This window comes from Harmonia axyridis, chromosome 5, assembly GCF_914767665.1.
Source record: "Harmonia axyridis chromosome 5, icHarAxyr1.1, whole genome shotgun sequence".
NCBI classification, from domain to species: Eukaryota; Metazoa; Arthropoda; class Insecta; order Coleoptera; family Coccinellidae; genus Harmonia; species Harmonia axyridis.
Window position 1 is genome coordinate 43,284,394 of NC_059505.1, and position 18,142 is coordinate 43,302,535.

The window sequence follows — 18,142 nt, forward strand, 5'->3', positions numbered from 1 at the left end:
TTTCTAGGTCCTTCCATTCGAAAGTTATCGTGTACCCATATACGGACGGCCGAACAGAATTGAATTTGTGGACAGATTAGACATCAGTAAGTCGAACTTTATCGTTTGAAACCATCCTCAGCTTGAAATTCCAAAATTACAGAGTGCTCAAAAATATAAGACTCGTTTTAATGATAAATGGTACTGAAAATAATCTGATAAAAGTATTACATTACAATTATGAAGATAATAAATCATTCGAAAATTTAAACCTCAGAGTGAAATTGTAATTGACAGTCTCATCAAAATATACATAAATATTTCCATCTAACGATATAGGTATCTGATGAACTATCAATTTGTGGAAAATGTGAATAACGTCATCAAATTCTATGTGAAATGATGATCCTAGAATCTCCCAGAAATGGAAAATTTTCAAAGCCTAAATTGTAAATTTATTAATTCGTTCACATTGATTTCCTCGATTTGACAAATTGATTTAAGTTCCATATCAGGACTAATCTTATTGATGGATTCTGTGAAGTGTATTTCAATACGATCTAAATTAATATCTACGCCAAGGTTAACTACTTCAACAAATGAATTGATGAGTGAAAGACAACTTCTAAGTTACTGTACATCATATTTACGAGCAATCACTTCGACAATTCCACTTTAAATAGAATTATTTTCGATTAGATAATGCAATTGACTTACCATCTGAATTTCAATTAATACGAAAACGATTCCAAAAACACAAACAAACAAACAAATCACATACATCTGCACTGAAACATATTTTTCAATCATAATCATCCAACATGCCTTCTCGATTTTGCTTTACTTATCTATGGTATGAACTCAAGGTTCACAGAAAATCTGGAATAATATTTGAAGTAAAGGATTTTTACGTTTCACATTTTTTCTAATTATTTAATTTATTTTGTCAAATAATAATTCACATTTGAGTGATTACTGTCCAACTTACTATTATATTTCAATCAACAGGATAATTGATTCCAAAAATACAAACCAACAAATAACACAGAACTGAGAAACATTTCACAGCCATAGTAATTTAACATGCCTTTTGGATTTTCGATTATAACTTACCTAATCTATGTTATGAACTCAAGGTACATAGAAAATCATTGAATAATAACTGTAGTAAAGGATTTTACAATCCAAATATTCTCTAATTATTCTATTTCTGGCAAATATCTCACAATTAGAATATACATATATAATTCCAGAATTAAGTATACGAATTAAAAATAAGGAATTTTATTCTAATGCATCTTGTCTGCTATAAAATGATTTGACATTTCGTTATATATTTGCAAAACAATTCTTCAAAAACCTGATTGATGCGTTAGACAATAATTATTGTTGATGTAAGAAGTGAAAGTGTGTTAGCGATTATTCTCGATGGTCCAAAATGAACTTTCGAAGAGCGGTTTCGAAGTCTTGTGTAGGTGGAAACAGAGTTCTTTGCACTCTGAAAAACATTGTACAGGCTGTCCCAAATTTGATGCTCACTAAAAACATCTCGAGAACTAACAGACTTGAAGAAAAAATCTTCAAGGGCCCTCGATCTCTTTTTTCGAGATAATAATATATCAGAAAGCAGATCATAGATCTATTGATTCGTTCTCGAGTTACAGGGCGTCTCTGAAAAATTACCGTTTCAAATGTCTTGGTTTCTATTCGAAAATTTTTATTTATTTTGAGTTTTAATTCATTTTGTGTCCATTAAATAATTATAATCAAGTCATATATAAGGTGTCTCATTTAATTAGAAATTGGTTATCGTTTTAGAGGTATAGTTGGTAAGATACACTATATATGACTTGATTACAATTATACAATGGACGCAAAATGAATCAAATCTCGAAATAAATGAAGAATATTTATATAGGGTGTTCCATCAAAAAATTAAGTCGAAAAACTCAATATCTTTGAAACGGATGACTTTTTGGAAAAACCGATAACAAGATTCTTTTCGACAAATTTGCTGCTAAAAAACTACATCAAAAATATAGGGTGTCTCATTTAAGAAACACTATTTTCAAGTATATCTCTGAAACGGTAATTAATTCTTATGATATGTTATGAGCATCATATAAACGATAAAAATTACTGAAAAAAAAATGTTTTAGAATTTCTCGATTATCTCAAAGTTATGCAAAGTTGACAATTCTCGACCTGAAAAAGAAAATCAATTTTTTCCGGACGAGGGCAAGAAAGCTCCAACTAAGAGTCAGTCCTTTTCTGAATAATTTTTCAGATTTCATCAAATGCACACAGTAATAAACATAGATAGAGGCACTATACGCAACTTTTACATGTCCCCAGCATGGTTAGATTACGTTGTCGGATTGTGATATATTTTCAAATCCACAATTTTACTATATCGTTATAAATGTATAGGTATTGTTTTGAATTAAATATATTTATTTGAGTGATTCCCGATTAAATATGCAAATTTGAATATTTGGAATTCCATATTTTTCCTAATTGTCGAATTTATAAGAAGCAGAATATTTATTATTTTCTGTATCTACCTGCTGAAATCCAAGGCTCCGCAACTTTTGCTCTCCTAGTGTCATCGGTTGTTTCACGTCGTTTGGCGGACTTGAAGTTTGTTTTCTGAATTTCTGATATATTTAGTAATTTATTTCAATATATTTCGAGTAAATATGAAACGTTGATTCACTATGGGATATAAGAATTGTTTTCTCTGTGGAGAAACTCGCGAATTGAGTGAAATATCGTATCACGATATGTTTTAATTTCCGCGCGCTTCATGTCAAATTTCATAGTACATGTTTGAGACAAAATTTGCTTACTGAAAATGAGATGCTTACCCTATATATGTTTATTACTCATTGATCAAATGATGATTCAGTTTCAATGAAAAATGTTTTTCAATTCGTTATCAATATTTCTAAAAAAAAAATAGGATTGTCACGTATGACACTCAATAACATCCAGCAAATGATAGATAGATACCAGTTTTTTCTAGCGTATAAAAGTGACAGACCGCAACCAGACAAATAGTAGGCATAAATCTGAATGGATGCATGAAACTCCAATCAATCAAAAACGTTTTTCATTGCAACGGACAGACGTGCGTTCCATTTTTATATTTATGTGTGCGGTATTGATTCTGTGTACAGAATTATTATATGGGAGTGCATTTCAATCGAGTGTGATCGATTCGAAATGTTGCGTGAAGTTTGAAGTTTGAGTCGGTTCGGTTATTATTGTTATATACAGGGTGGTTCGGAAGAATGTGTCATTTCGACACGATGTCTGCAATTTTCGAATTTGTATCTGAATTGAAGGATTTAGATTGAACTTATTGATGAGGAATTCGTAGACGAAATCGAATCTTTATATATTCACACCAAATCCCAACGTGATCGAATCTATAGTCATCAAAATATTGGGTATTTCTTTCCCAATATTCTTCTTGAATTTTCTATGGTGCTGCTAGAATGATTGGCTTGAAATTACAGACATCAATATGAAATGATAGGGAAATCTGTTCGAAATGATAGGAAAAACATTTCATATTCAAATATTATTCGGAACATAAAATAAGACATTTCAGGCCGTCATAGAAATTTACTATTCGAAATAACGAAACGAAATCTGTCATATACCATAAATGCGAAGTGAATATCCAATAAAAACCTCTTCAATTGGACCAAAATACTAGAAACAATCCCGTGAAACAATTTCTCATATAATATCCTCTTGAAAATTCCTCGAGGTACCTTGAAGGCATAAAACAACGAGCCAACAATAAACTTTCATGTGAAATCCCCAGTTTTTCCAATGTAGAACGACCGCGAGTTCTGACCTAATTCTTTTTGCTTCATATCTGCACATTATAAATCTAGTTTTATTAAGTTTCTCACAGCGTTTATTCTAATGGTGGAAATAAAAGGAGTCAACCCGGTTTAGCGGACGTGTTATTATTATTATATCAATCCATTAGGTTTCATTGGCCAACAAAAAGATATTGCACACGCTGTTTTCTTTGGGAAAGTTCGATCGATTAAAACTGGCAATTTTCTCTATTGGCGTCCGTGCGATTAATCTCTAATAAAGATACGTATTACAATATAAGGTTTCAGAGACCTAGTTCTATTTGTAAAGCGACCAGGACAACAATATACTATCATTAATTTTGAGGAGTCGTCGAATTACAGTTCATTATCGATTGTTTCATATATTTCTTTAGTTCTTTCTCTACACGCGAACTATCATTATCTTTTAACACAATGCTGTGGTGAAATAATTAGGAGTGTATTAAGAAATATTGAAATCTTTTAAGCAAGCAGTAGATCAGAAAACATGCAGGTTATTCTTTAATTGAAGGATAATAATTTTTATGTGTCTGAACAAGAGCTTGAAATACATAGGCGTACAACTTTGCTTCCGCCGGTTTTCTCCGAAATTCGGGGCTTTATTATAGATAAAAAACTGGTTATACATTTATGATTCAAAGTATTGTCCATTGCTGGCCACTACTTTCTCCCATCTTTCGGGCAGCGTACGAATCCCGCGTTGAAAAAACTGGTCATCTTTCGAAGCGATCTACGAATCGATCCAATTTTTTACTTCGTTATAAGACCGAAAGTGCTGGTCAGTCAGGCCGTGTGCCATTGATCGAAATTAGTGATAGTCCCAGGGAGCAACGACTGAAGAATACAACGGAAGGGGTAGGACTTCCCATTTCAACGTTTCCAAGTAAATCTAGACCACTTTCGCAATATGGGGTCGAGAATTGTCATGCTGTAAAATCACTTCATCATGTCTCTCGTTGTATTGCTACCGTTTGTCTTCAAATGCTCAGCTCAAACGCATTAATTGCGTTCGATAACGTACGCCTGTGATTGTTTCAGTCGGTTTTCACAACTAAAAATACACTACGCCTAGCTGGTCTCACCAAATACTGAGTATGACCTTAGAACCGTGAATATTCGGTTTGGCCGTCAACGTGGAATCATGGCCTGAATATCCCCAAGATTTTCTGCGTTTGGTATTATCGTAATGAACCCATTTTTCGTCTTCAGTCACAATGCGATGCAGAAACCCCTTTCATCTTTGCCTTGCAAGCAGCTGTTCACAAGCAAACAAACGCCGTTCAACATCTTTCGGCTTCAACTCGTACGACACCCAATTTCCTTGTTTCTTAATCATTCCCATGACTTTCAGGCGTTTTGAAATGGCTTGTTGCGTCGCTCCCAATGATCCTGCCAATTCTTGTTGCGTTTGACACGAGTCTTGATCAAGTAATGCCTCCAATTCTGCATCTTCGAAAACCTTCTCTTTTCCACCGCCATGCTGGTCTTCGACGTCAAAATCACCGTTCTTGAAGCGTTGAAACCACTCTCGGCACGTTCTTTCTCTAATAGCGGCCTCACAATAGGTATTTGAGAGTATTCGATGAGCCTCAACTACAGATTCCTGCATATTAAAGCAGAAAATTAAAACCTCCCGCAATTGACGAGAATTTGGCTCGTAAGCTGACATGTTTGATCGAGAATAACTTTATGATGCAGACACAAATCGACTAATATTTCTTTGGCGTTATGTTTACGAATACCTTAGCTGATGATATGTCATCTACGATCTATTAATTTCGACAACGACTTATCGCTACAGCCATCTATTCCAAAACGGTGGAAGCAAATTTGTACACCTATACCTGAATATGAACTTGAAATAAGTTCAAAACTGCTTCGCTCTTATTACATAAAAAATATTTCCAATGAACACAATATGCTTACTGTTCTTGATACATAATCATTTCTATGTCCTTTATGTTAGCAAAAAGTTTCATGGGAATGTGTAGAATAATTTCCGACATATCGACCGTTCCGAAAAAAAACTTTTTTAATCTTCTAGCAGCACACAACTCGATCGGGAAAATTTCCCGGTAATCCATTTTCCTCCACGCTTTCCCTAATGTACCCCGCATCCTTCCGACAATTCAGAAGAATGCTTCCGACCCTCAATGGCAATTTTCCCGAAAATGTTAAAGTTGGGGACAATTTCAACCCTCAACACATCAATCGAGGCGGTCGAACACCGCCAAAAGTGCCACCCTTAAACTTACCAATTAATTGGCCCTTTTTCAGGAGAAGTCCGAGCCGGTCAGTATTTCGGAAAATTGATTGGAAAACTTTCTGAACTCCATCACGGGGTTTCAGGGGAGGTATACGCTGTCGACAGCAGGACGCTCTACATCAAGGATTTCACCTACGATGGACAGGGACCAGGTGAGCACAACTTTGTTTTTTCATTAAATTGATGTTAAACTTTAATTTTGAATACACAACAACTATATTGTCTTTGGAACATTGATACTAATCGAAATTTGTATTACCTTTACAATTATGTCCCTTGGGAACTTTACAAGTTTGTCTGGAAACTTTACAATTGGCTTTTGGGACCTTTACAATTTTGTCTTCATTTAGAAACATTGCTTTTTCATGTTGAAACATTATCGACCCTTAAAATGAGGATACATATCTTGACTTTAATCATTGCCTCGTATTTTAAAATTAATAATCTATGAAATCAGAATGTTGACAGATGATGACAGATGGCTTTCACCATGAAAACACTGAATTTTTCTGAAATACTGACGAGTACCTTTGACAAGCTTGAAAACATTTAGGCATAAGTAGATCGATTTTTTCCCTTTTTTTTTGTCATGTTTTAGAGCCATATAACAGGCCAATCGAAAAGTCCCCGGTCTACCATAGTAAAACACATTTTTTTGGCCAAATTCGATTTTATTATTCAACATAGTTGCCTTCGAGGGCGATACAGCGATTATAGCGGTCTTCCAACTTTTCAATACCACTTTTGTAGTACGATTTGTCTTTCGCTTCAAAATAGGCCTCAGTTCCGACGATTACTTTCTTCATTGGCGCTGAATTTCTTTACAGCGAGAATTCTTTTGAGGTCTGAGAACGGGAAAAAGTCGCTGGGGCCAGATCTTGCGAACACGGTGGATGCAGAAGCAATTCGAAGCCCAATTCATGCAATTTTACCATTGTTTTCATTGATTTGTGACACGGCGCATTGTCTTGATAAAACAGCACCTTTCTTTTTCTCCAAATGGGGCCGTTTGTTAACGATTTCATCCTTTAAACGATCCAATAACGCTATATAATAATCGCTGTTGATGGTCTGGCCTTTTTGGAGATAATCAATGAATATCATACCTGGCGCATCCCAGAATACTGATGCCATAACCTTACCAGCTGACTGTTGTGTTTTTCCTCGCTTTGTATTCTATTCATCGTGTGCAGTCCACTCAGCTGAATGTCGATTAGACTCCGGAGCGAAATGATGGAGCCATGTTTCATCGATTGTCACATATCAACAGAAAAATTCAGGTTTATTGCACTTAAACAGCTTCAAACACTGCTCATAATCATTAACACGTTGTTGCTTTTGATCGATTGTGAGCTCGCGCTGCACCCATTTTGCACACAGCTTCCTCATGTACAAATATTCGTGAATGATATGATGTACACATTCAGATGATATCTTCATAATGTCTGCTATCTCGATCAACTTCACTTTACGGTAATTCAAAATCATTTTGTGAACTTTTTTGGTTTTTTCGTCGGTGGCAGCCTCTTTTGGGCGTCCACTGCGTTCGCCGTCTTCGGTGCTCATTTTACCACTTTTAAACTTAGCATACCAATAAATGATAGTTGATTTTCCTGGTGCAAATCCCGGAAACTCTTCATCAAGCCTAGATTTTGCTTCAACTTCATTTTTGCCCTTCAAAAAGCAATATTTTATCATATATATTTATAAAATACAGGTTTGTATGCACATACGATTTACACACTAACATTCAGAAGAAAATGACCTGTCATTAAAAAAAAGACATCCTAATTGGATATTTTGACGAAAACGTATCTTAAACTTTTGCCTTATTTTCAGTGGTGCGTTAATTTATCGGCGAAGTGTATTTCAGTCAATATGAAATCGTTTTCTTGGAAACTAAACACCCTGTAACTCAGAAATTGAGAGGTCGAGGACGTATAACTTGAAACGCGGAAAACCCTTTGAAATCTTTCGCACTCATTTAAAAACTACCTGAAATCAAAGAAAGGTAAAAAGGAAAAATACTACATAAAGAAGACGAGAAGAACAAATTAACAATCCGACACAAACAGATAGAAACAAAACGTTCACACTTTGAGCTGCGACTCAACGAATTATTTTCGTACGAAACGGAGAGAAGAAAAGAGTTGACGGATACTCCCGGATTTTTTTCCACCCGGAGTCTGGGAACAGACGGGAATATCTTCATGCGAAACATCCCTTTGGAAGCAGATCAACAATTTTTCATTACGCAGATCAAAGGGGGGAATTTCAAACACTAAAGTTAATTACAGGAAGAAAAAGGAGGCCGACAGCATCCCGCAAAAAGTTGAATAACTTCAGTTGGAATTCGCAATTAGTTCCCATTTCCTGGAGTCGGAGTTATGATATGCCGGAATGCCCGACATAAATTTCAAAAGTATTCCCGCGCATTCCGGTTAGCAGCCCGGATTCATATATGAGTCCGGGAAAGTTCTGGATTATTTTCGCGAAGGCTGTTTGATGAATTGGAAGAGTAGCGAGCTCTAAAAGGCTCCTGGGAATGCGCTCATAAAGGGTAGAAAAATGGTGGTTATCATTATGGAAGGCGAAGTTTTTTTTAAACTTTTTTTTAAGGGACATACACACGAATTTCGAGGTGAAAAAGGTTTCAGATAATTAGCGAAGATCCTTTTATTCTTAAAAACACACACTTCCAGTTATGCACTTGACAGCGACATTTGATATACGAACTTATTCTGAAGATTTCAGTTCCGTTCCAGAGTTGTCTTCTTATGGCCTTCTGTGAGCTCGCGCGGCACCCATTTTGCACACAGCTTTCTCATGTACAAATGTTTGTGAATGATATGATGTACACGTTCAGATGATATCTTCACAATATCTGCTATCTCGATCAACTTCACTTTACGGTAATTCAAAATTATTTTGTGAATTTTTTTGATTTTTTCGTCGGTGGCAGCCTCTTTTGGGCGTCCACTGCGTTCGACGTCTTCGGTGCTCATTTCACCACATTTAAACATATACCAATCAATCGTTGATTGTCCTGGTGTAGACCCGGGAAACTCTTAATCAAGCTAAGATTTTGCATCAAATGTATTTTTTCCCTTCATAAAGCAATATTTTATCAGCACTCGAAATTCTTTTTTATCCATCTTTTTTCAAATAACAAAAGTAGCTACACTCACAACGCAATATCTCACAAACTTATGGTCGGACTGCTGTCAAATTTTAACACGTATCATTTGTAGGTTGGTACCTCAGAGGAAAGAAAAGATAGAGGTGCCCTTAGAAGTAAATAGCGTTGTATTGTAATCAATTGCAACAGCATGATGATAAAGTGAGATAGGACAACAACAAACCTGCACAAAATTGACAATTAGAGGGGCGGTAAACATTTCAGTGGCGTAGTCAATGGTTCTCTTACTGCCTCTTATTAAGTTTTCGGTGCTGAAATGTTTGGAACAAACATATGCATATTTCGGCAAATTTCTCATTTGCAATATTAATACGTGGCACAATATTTTGCTAAATTCTCTATTTGAAGGAAACCTACAAATGTTAGCATTGAATTAAGTTTTCGATATCTCACAAATACTACGCCATAGACGAGATATATTCTACGCCTATGGACTCAAAACGTGAACTAACCTTTGATAGGTTAGGTTTTCATTTCCGATGTTTTACACACTATACATGTTTTTCGAGTATTTACCATGATTAAAATTAACAATATGTAACTTAAAATTCACAAACTTGTATGAAATAACGCCGATTACAAACGTGAAATTAAAATGAACAGTTAACCCTTAACGCACCTCTAGTTGACACGTGCAATAACAACAACAGAACCGTGTTGCCAAATCCTCAGAATATTCGCAAAACATCTATGCCACAGAACGGAGAAAAGATTACTTCTTCCTCAGAATGGCAACGCAGTACATTATAAGTGTTATAGCGATGTCAACAAATGCTCTAAGGCACCTCTATTTTTTCTTTCCTCTGAGGTTGGTACTCACAAAAAAGAAGGACTAGAAGAAACACCCTTAATCTCGAAAACAAAGCGTTTGTAGGCACATGATTATAGAACTTTCTCCTAAAATTGACCAAGGAATTTGTCATTCGTATCTCCAATTTAGGAACACCCTATATACACTCTTCCTTTGCTATATACACAATATGTATAGACTACCGACCAATGCGCGTCCTTTGAAAATACACATTCACATTCCTTTCAACCCCCTACACATACAAAACAACAAGAACGCTCAAACCCTAACAGATTTTCCCCTCTTTTTTTTCCAGCCGCCTACTTCTACGCCGGCAACTCCCGCACCCCCGGAAGCTCCGGGTTCCGTCTCCGGGACGAGAACGGAAGCGGCGAAGTCATTAGGAGGTACAGAAAGGAAGGTGTCACGCTCTCGATGCCCGAGGGCAAGAACCTGAACAATATCAAGATATTCTACGTGTGGTGCGAAGAATTCGCGGTAAGTTTCTTGCGGGATGTGCGAGAATTTGTCTCGCGTGTTTAGATAAGGGGGAGGAGGGGGCGGCGTGATGAATGGCGGGGACGGGGAGAATATGGCCCGTTCCGGGGAGATGAAAGGACCTGGGTTTGAGGCGATGAGTTATCCCCAAGGAGGGTGATTTAGTATGCGAGTCCCCGCTGTCGAGCGATTAAGCGTTGACTTTATTCCGGCTTTAATTACACTAATCTGGAGGGGGGTTCCATGATTTTGTTTTCCCTGAGAAAACTTGATGCTCTCTGATGAATTTAATCGGCGAAATTCTGAAAAATTCTTGAAAATGTTTGTTTTTTCCATTCTCTCTCTTCCTTCCCCTCTCCCTTTCCCTCTCCCTTTCCCTCTCCCTTTCCCTCTCCCTCTCCCTCTCCCTTTCCCTTTCCCTCTCCCTTTCCGTTTCCCTTTCCCTTTCCTTTTCCCTTTCCCTTTCCCTCTCCCTTTCCCTTTCCCTCTCCCTCTCCCTTTCCCTCTCCCTTTCCCTCTCCCTTTCCCTCTCCCTTTCCCTCTCCCTTTCCCTCTCCCTTTCCCTCTCCCTTTCCCTCTCCCTTTCCCTCTCCCTTTCCGTTTCCCTTTCCCTTTCCTTTTCCCTTTCCCTTTCCCTCTCCCTTTCTCTCTCCCTTTCCGTTTCCCTTTCCCTTTCCTTTTTCCCTTTCCCTTTCCCTTTCCTTCTTCCTTTCCTACTTCCTTTCCTACTTCCTTTCCTTCTTCCTTACCTTCTTCCTTTCCCTCTCTTTTGTCCTTCCTTTTTTTTTCATTGATAATAGCTATTCTCCAGAAAATTCCCGTTTTCTTTCTGTCTTCCTCCCCTTCCTTTCCCTTTTCCTTTCCCAGCCTTTTTCTTTACCTTTTCATTTCCGTCTCCATTTTCCATAGAGTAATAAACATAGATAGAGGGAGTAACTCCAACATGGTTAGATTACGTTATCGGATTGTGATATATTTTCAAATCCACATATTCACTATGTCATTATGAATGTATATTATATTGAATAAAATATATTTATTTGAGTGGTTCCCGATTAAATATGCAAATTTGAATATTTGAAATCCGATATTTTTCATAATTGTCGAATTTATAATAAGCATAGTGTTTATTATTTTCTGTATCTACCAACTGAAATCCAAGGTTTGGCAACTTTTGCTCTCCTAGTGTTCCTAGTGTCATCGGTTGTTTCGCGTCGTTTGGCGCGCTTGATGTTTGTTTTCTGAATTTCTGATATATTCAGTCATTTATTTCAATATATTTCGAGTAAATATGAAACGTTGATTCACTATGGGACATAAGAAGTGCGTTCTTTGTGGAGAAACTCGCGAATTGAGTGAAACATCGTATCACTGATATGTTTTCATTTCCGCGGGCTTCATGTCAAATTTGATAGAACATTTGGGGACAAAAATTGCTTACTGAAAATGGCATAGGCTCTCTCTATTCATGTTCATTACTTTGAGGGCACAAGTGATATACCAATAAAGTACCAATAAGTGTCGTTAAAACATAATCACCACACTTCGTAACACAGAAACCTTGAAAAGAAGAACAAGATGGCCGTGACCTGTCATATTTTATTTCTGTGCTCGACGTAACCTAACTTTCGAACTTTCCTACTATATCCATCCAGATACATCCCTAACTGGCCGGATTGAACCCGGAAAAGCCGGCAAAACAAAAGGAAGGGTCATTACGGGATTCGATCCTCGTATCTTATTAATTGGTACATCGCGGAGAAGTTTAAGGTGGGAGACTGCGAATTGATTTTCTGCCATTTCGTCCCAAGTTTTCCAATTAACCGGGAGTGGTGTGGAGTCGAGAAGGGCTATAAGGGGTTGTGTAGTTCGAGTTAAAAGTTTGACAAAGGTGTATTATGATTTTAAATTCGGGGGTAGTTGGTCGAAATATCCACGTGATTTTTGGTTTGGCCCTAAGTCTCTTATTCAGGTTCTTTTTTGATTTTCACCTCTTCAATAAGTTTTTGAAAGGAGAGGGAGGGCAAAAGAGAGACGGAAACGAAAAGGTAGAGGAAAAGTGTAACTGAAAGGGCTCAGAGTAATAAGCATATATAGAGGGAGCATATATGTCATTTTCAGTAAGCAAATTTGTCCCCAACATGAACTATCAAATTCGACAAGAAGCGCGCGGAAATGAAAACATATCAGTGATACGATATTTCACTCAATTCGCGAGTTTCTCAACAAAGAACGCACTTCTTATGTCCCATAGTGAACCAACGTTTCATATTAACTCAAAATATATTGAAATAAATACCTAAATATATCAGAAATTCAGAAAACAAACTTCAAGCGCACCAAACGACGTGAAACAACCGATGACACTAAGAGAGCAAAAGTTGCCAAACCTTGGATTTCAGCAGGTAGATACAGAAAATAATAAATATTCTGCTTATTATAAACTCGCCAATTTGTAGAATATCGGATTCTAAATATTCAAATTTGCATATTCAATCGGGAATCACTCAAATGAATATATTTCATTCAATATAATATACATTCATAACGATATATTAAAATTGTGGATTTGAAAATATCTCACAATCCGACAACGTAATCTAACCATGTTGGGGACATGTAAAAATTGCGTATACTTCCTCTATCTATGCTTATTGCTATATGGAAGAAAGCAAAGTGTAACCTAATATAGAATCGTTCAATCATAATAAGGAAGAAAAATTGGCCACAGCTGCAATTTGTAAACATACAATGCAAATTCTTTGAAGTATACTGATTATGCTAGTCATTATTTATCTGAGAAACTTTGGAATTAGATTAGAAGAGAGAAAAAGAACTGTTAATTCTTCTTTATTGATTAATTCATTTGCAAAAACCTCAAGTATAAAACGTACAATATACAGGGTCTTTCAAAATTATTGTAATGGGATTGAAAACAAAGAGTTGACAATATTTGAAAGGGCCACGTGAAAGATGGGGTCGATTAAAGATTTCAAAGATGTGATTTCACGATTTTGGTCATACCTTGAAGGACGGTAGCTCCGTCGGGAATAATTTTTTGAAAAAATTTTTTGGAAATTGTCACTACATTTTCGATCGGTGAATACGGTGGCAATCATTTTGAGACGCCCTGTATATAGAAGTTATCAGTATAAATGAGAAGTGATAAAATTTTAAACGTCACTGTAATATTGCAATAATCCATAAAGACCCTGTACATCAGTCGTAGATAAAATAATCTAAATTCACATCCCACTTGAGGTGGTCAAAGCCGCCCCCTTGTAGCGTGACCTCTTTGTGAGGCTGCATCTCTCCCAGATTGAAGTAATTAATTAAAATGAATCTACAAAGAATTTTCCTCCTTCAGTTGAAAAACGATACCGAAAACTTTCAAAGCGATCCTTGTCTTCCAGCCCTTTGATTCAGTGATTCTTCCAGGTGAACTTCGGCGACGTGAAGATCCCTAGGAACCTGGACTACCCCCGTCCTGTCAAGATCGACCCCCTTCAAGGGGTGCACGGCGTCTCCTCGGATAACGTCGTAGTTGTCGACGCCCAAACTTTGTTAATTCCCAACTTCTCATATGACGGAGAGGCACCTGGTGAGTAACGGTCTCAAGTAACGGCAGATGAAGATACATACGAGCTCTCGTTCGACTTGCGAACAATATGTTTAGTACATCTTGGCTCTCTAGACAGCTTGGAAACTTTCCTTTGTGGCCGCTCTGGAAACTATTTGCTTTATTTGGACGTCCCTTTATGTGGGGTGTTCGGTTTTTGATATTATGTGGCGTAGGGTACGCCTCTGTGGAATAAGGGTTGATTTGAGGTGTTTTGCACGTCTTTGGCTTGTAAAAACAAACCTGTTCACTTCTTTAACACAGGCCAACAAAACTAAAAAAAGCTTCCAATTTGCTGATTTCAAATCTAGCTCTAGTCTTCTAGACACATGTTATTTTATGTTAGTTTTGACACTGATCCAAAACTAAAGAAACAAGTATATCTTTAACGCCCAAAATAGAAATTTTCTACTCAAAATTAGAATCTTTTAAGCCAAATATATACCTGGAAGTGACCAGGTACCTTGTAACAATATAAAAAACTCTTAGGAAAAATGGTTTGGCATATTTAATACTTTCTAGACGATAAGTTTCATGGACAGTTCAAAAAGTAAGATTGAAATGTGTTCAAATAAAGAAACAATTATATCTTCAACTCCCAAAATAAAAATTATCTACCCAAATTTAGAATCTAATAAGCCAAATATCTACCTGGAAGTGACCAGTTATTTTGTAACCATATAAAACAACAGATCAAAAAGTAAGTTCAAAATGTGTTTTCTTCATAACGCTACTTAATAAATATCAGTCTACTATATCATGAAGGATATGCTTTTAGGGGAACATAACTGAAAATATACACTAAATTAATAGAAATTGGTCTTCAAGAGATATCATGATTCAAGGAAGACCAAGCGTAAACATTGGAATCTTTGTGGAAGCTTTAAATCTAGATGGAAATTGTTTTGGAGAAAACAAAACCGTATCGCTAATTATTTGTAGATCTTTTGTAGATAGAAAGTGTTGATTTAGGTTCAGGAAAAAGAAGTAAGTCAGCGAGAGCCATATTAGTAGAATTCACTGGTTTTCATTCATTTCCAAACCACTTCTTGTACTTATGCTTCGTATTACCTTCAGTAACTTCTTAATATCTCTCTCTCTCTGTCTGATCTCATCTTTGACAAATATTCTCCCCTTATAGATGCCAAATTCTGGGTTGGCCGTGGTTCCAAACCCTCTCCCCAAGGAATAAGAATCCCAGACGAGAATGGCAAAGAGAAACCTCTGAGACGCTACGATAGGAAGACCATAGTGCTGAACCTACCTGGAGATCTAACGGTCTTCGAGATTGGGCATTTTGGCATTTGGTGCGAAGCCTTCACTGTAGACTTTGGACACATTTTGATCCCTCAGAACCTCAACGTACCTCCGTCCCTGAAGATGTTAGGCGTCAGCCCACAGGTAAGATACAAACAGTTGAAATTATCTGCCAATGGATGTGGCAACTTGCTTCCAAGTCTAAAGTTTTTTATTCTCGTTCTTCTAACACTTTTATGTTCAGAAAAATGTTTACTTAATTCCCACTATCTTCGGTGGACTTGGAAGCAAAATATATACATAAGGAATCTATAAAATGCAACTTAGAAAAAATAAAAGAATTGAAGGTCATTCAATATTATTCGAAGGAATTGTAAGTGTAATCTTCCTGAAAGTCTAATTATGTAGAGCTATAAATTCATTTGGTGTGATACTATTTTGGTTCGATTGAAACAGACCTATTTAATAAAACATCCATATTCGAAACCAGAATCTACTTTGGAAATTTCAAGTGGAATCCACTATCGGCTAAAAATTACAGGCATTTGGGCAAGATGATAGCCATCTGTTCTTCTGAAACAAGCCCACTGAAACAAATATCAAATTAAATCTGTATAAGACAAGGATCCAAATATTGTGACAATATTTCAAACCCGGCTTTCCCTCTGGGCTCAACAGCACTCAAAAATCATCATGTTAACTTGCAAGAGCAAAACTTTCCACGTTGAGGCTAATAAGGGTGGCATCCCTGTCTCATAAAACATGCAGTATAGTTATCTGGGGAAAACCGTATATAAAGACGGGTTAATCATACTGAAAGTCCCGAACTTTATAATGTAAGGAACATGCAGGTTTAGATGGAAATAATACACATCACCGAATTTTCGATATTCAAATGAGGAATGTTTGTCTCTAAGACAAAGGGTTCTGCAATAAACATAAACATGGCTTCTGGCTTGAGTAAGGAACCTTAAAAGTGAGAAAGGAATATTGAAATGAATTCGTGTTAGATTGATTTCGTCCGAATTTTTCTTGCTCCCTTCCTAGACACCCCTCTATCTAATGTGTCTGTTGTTACAGAAAAGTCATCAGCAACAAGACAACACGAGGAGAGGGGTGTCTAGGCCCCATAACCAATTCGGTGCAAACATAGAAGCTACAACATATCGCCCAAGAGGTCTTCATTTCCTGGCCAACAGGAGGTCAGATGAAGGTTTTCAACAGCACGAACTCTTCCACAGAGACATTTCTCAACTTACAAACCAGAACAGCATCCAACAAAACTACCAAAGGGGTCTCCAACAGCAGTACATACCTTTGAATAACAACCAGCACCAGTTTGGTCAACTTCAAGCCCAACAAACTTTGGATAACAACGTGCAGCAAAATTACATACAGTCAACGCCCCAACGTTTCTTCCAAATACCCCAGAACCAGCACAGACCTGTCCAAACTCAGTATTTCAATCAAAACGTGCAAGTTGCACGCCAGCCTTCACCTTATCTGCCTTTCAACAACCAAAACGCGCAATATCAGGGCAATTTCAATGTGAAAAACGTCCAGGAAGAGCAGTTTCTTCAAAGTCAACTGAATCGGCAACATAATAGGTTCAACATAGCTAATCCAAACGCTTACTTACCTCTACAGTGATGTTTCTACGATTTTTATTGTGATCTTGCCTTCTAATGAACATTAGAACATGCTGTTTATTAACATGCTATATCAATGCCAATAACTAGATAAATTATTGAGGTGATATCAAAAGATTTATAACGATTCAGGTCGTCAAAATTAGTTTGGTATGTAAAGGTTGTTTTCCGTTTTACATTCCTTTTTATGCCAAAAATTGTCTTCCCATAAGAAATTCATGAAATCCAACGAAAAGCCAGTGATTATTTAGAATGGATATTTTATGTTTAAATATTAAATTATTTTTGTAAAGAAAGTATCAGTATTTATTTTATATAGTATATTTTTATAATTTAATAAAATAAAATGCTTAATATACGTTGATTCATTTTTCTTTCCTATGAACACAGAAAATATAAAGTTTTAAAAAGAAAATAATAGACAAAATACAAAACTAAAAATAATAATATTCAACAAAAATTTATATTTTGTGATCATTTTACAGTCAAAACTGAACTGTGAAGTCCTTCAAGATTCAACTGCTTTCGAAGTAAGATGGGCCATGGCTGGAGATAGTGTTATTATACAGTTAGTTGCAAAATTAGGTGAGTCAATCAATGATAAAAGTTGTTACACTCACAACGCAATATCTCCCAAACTAATGGTCGGACTGCAGTCAAATTTTGACACGTATCGTTTGAAGGTTGGTACTAACTAAAAATCATATGGATTTAATACTAGTACCGCCATCTGACCGGGGACTTTTCAATTGGCTTAATATACTACCCTACTTATGATCAAAACATTTAATTTTCAGATGAAAGAGAGTATATGTCCTTTGGTGTATCAGGAGAAGAAACCGGAAGCGTAATGATCAATGGTGACATTGCTGTCGCCTATATCGACAAAGAAACTGGAAAAGGTCATGCCGACGATTATTTCCTCAAAGACAAATCCCAATGTTCAGGACAAACTGGTTCTTGTCCAGACAGTATATTCAGGGTAAGAATAAATCCAAATCAAATAA

The 18,142-nt window shown here is 36.5% G+C and overlaps 2 protein-coding genes across 3 annotated transcripts in view; one reads left to right on the top strand and one right to left on the bottom strand.

The window, feature by feature from the left end:
• LOC123680790 (complexin) overlaps positions 1-841 on the bottom strand; it is a 330,085-nt gene extending 329,244 nt beyond the window's left edge. Inside the window, exon 1 of the mRNA XM_045618869.1 lies at positions 697-841. The gene's annotated coding sequence lies outside the window, so the exon portion shown is untranslated. The remainder of the gene's footprint in view (positions 1-696) is intronic.
• Positions 1-18,142, top strand: part of LOC123680787 (protein Skeletor, isoforms B/C) — a 35,514-nt gene that overhangs the window by 13,821 nt on the left and 3,551 nt on the right. For both annotated transcript variants that reach the window (XM_045618866.1, XM_045618865.1), the window contains exons 2-7: positions 6,135-6,275; positions 10,429-10,610; positions 14,049-14,211; positions 15,371-15,630; positions 17,621-17,720; positions 17,933-18,117. In XM_045618866.1, the coding sequence (XP_045474822.1) occupies positions 6,135-6,275; positions 10,429-10,610; positions 14,049-14,211; positions 15,371-15,630; positions 17,621-17,720; positions 17,933-18,117 (1,031 nt within the window). The remainder of the gene's footprint in view (positions 1-6,134; positions 6,276-10,428; positions 10,611-14,048; positions 14,212-15,370; positions 15,631-17,620; positions 17,721-17,932; positions 18,118-18,142) is intronic.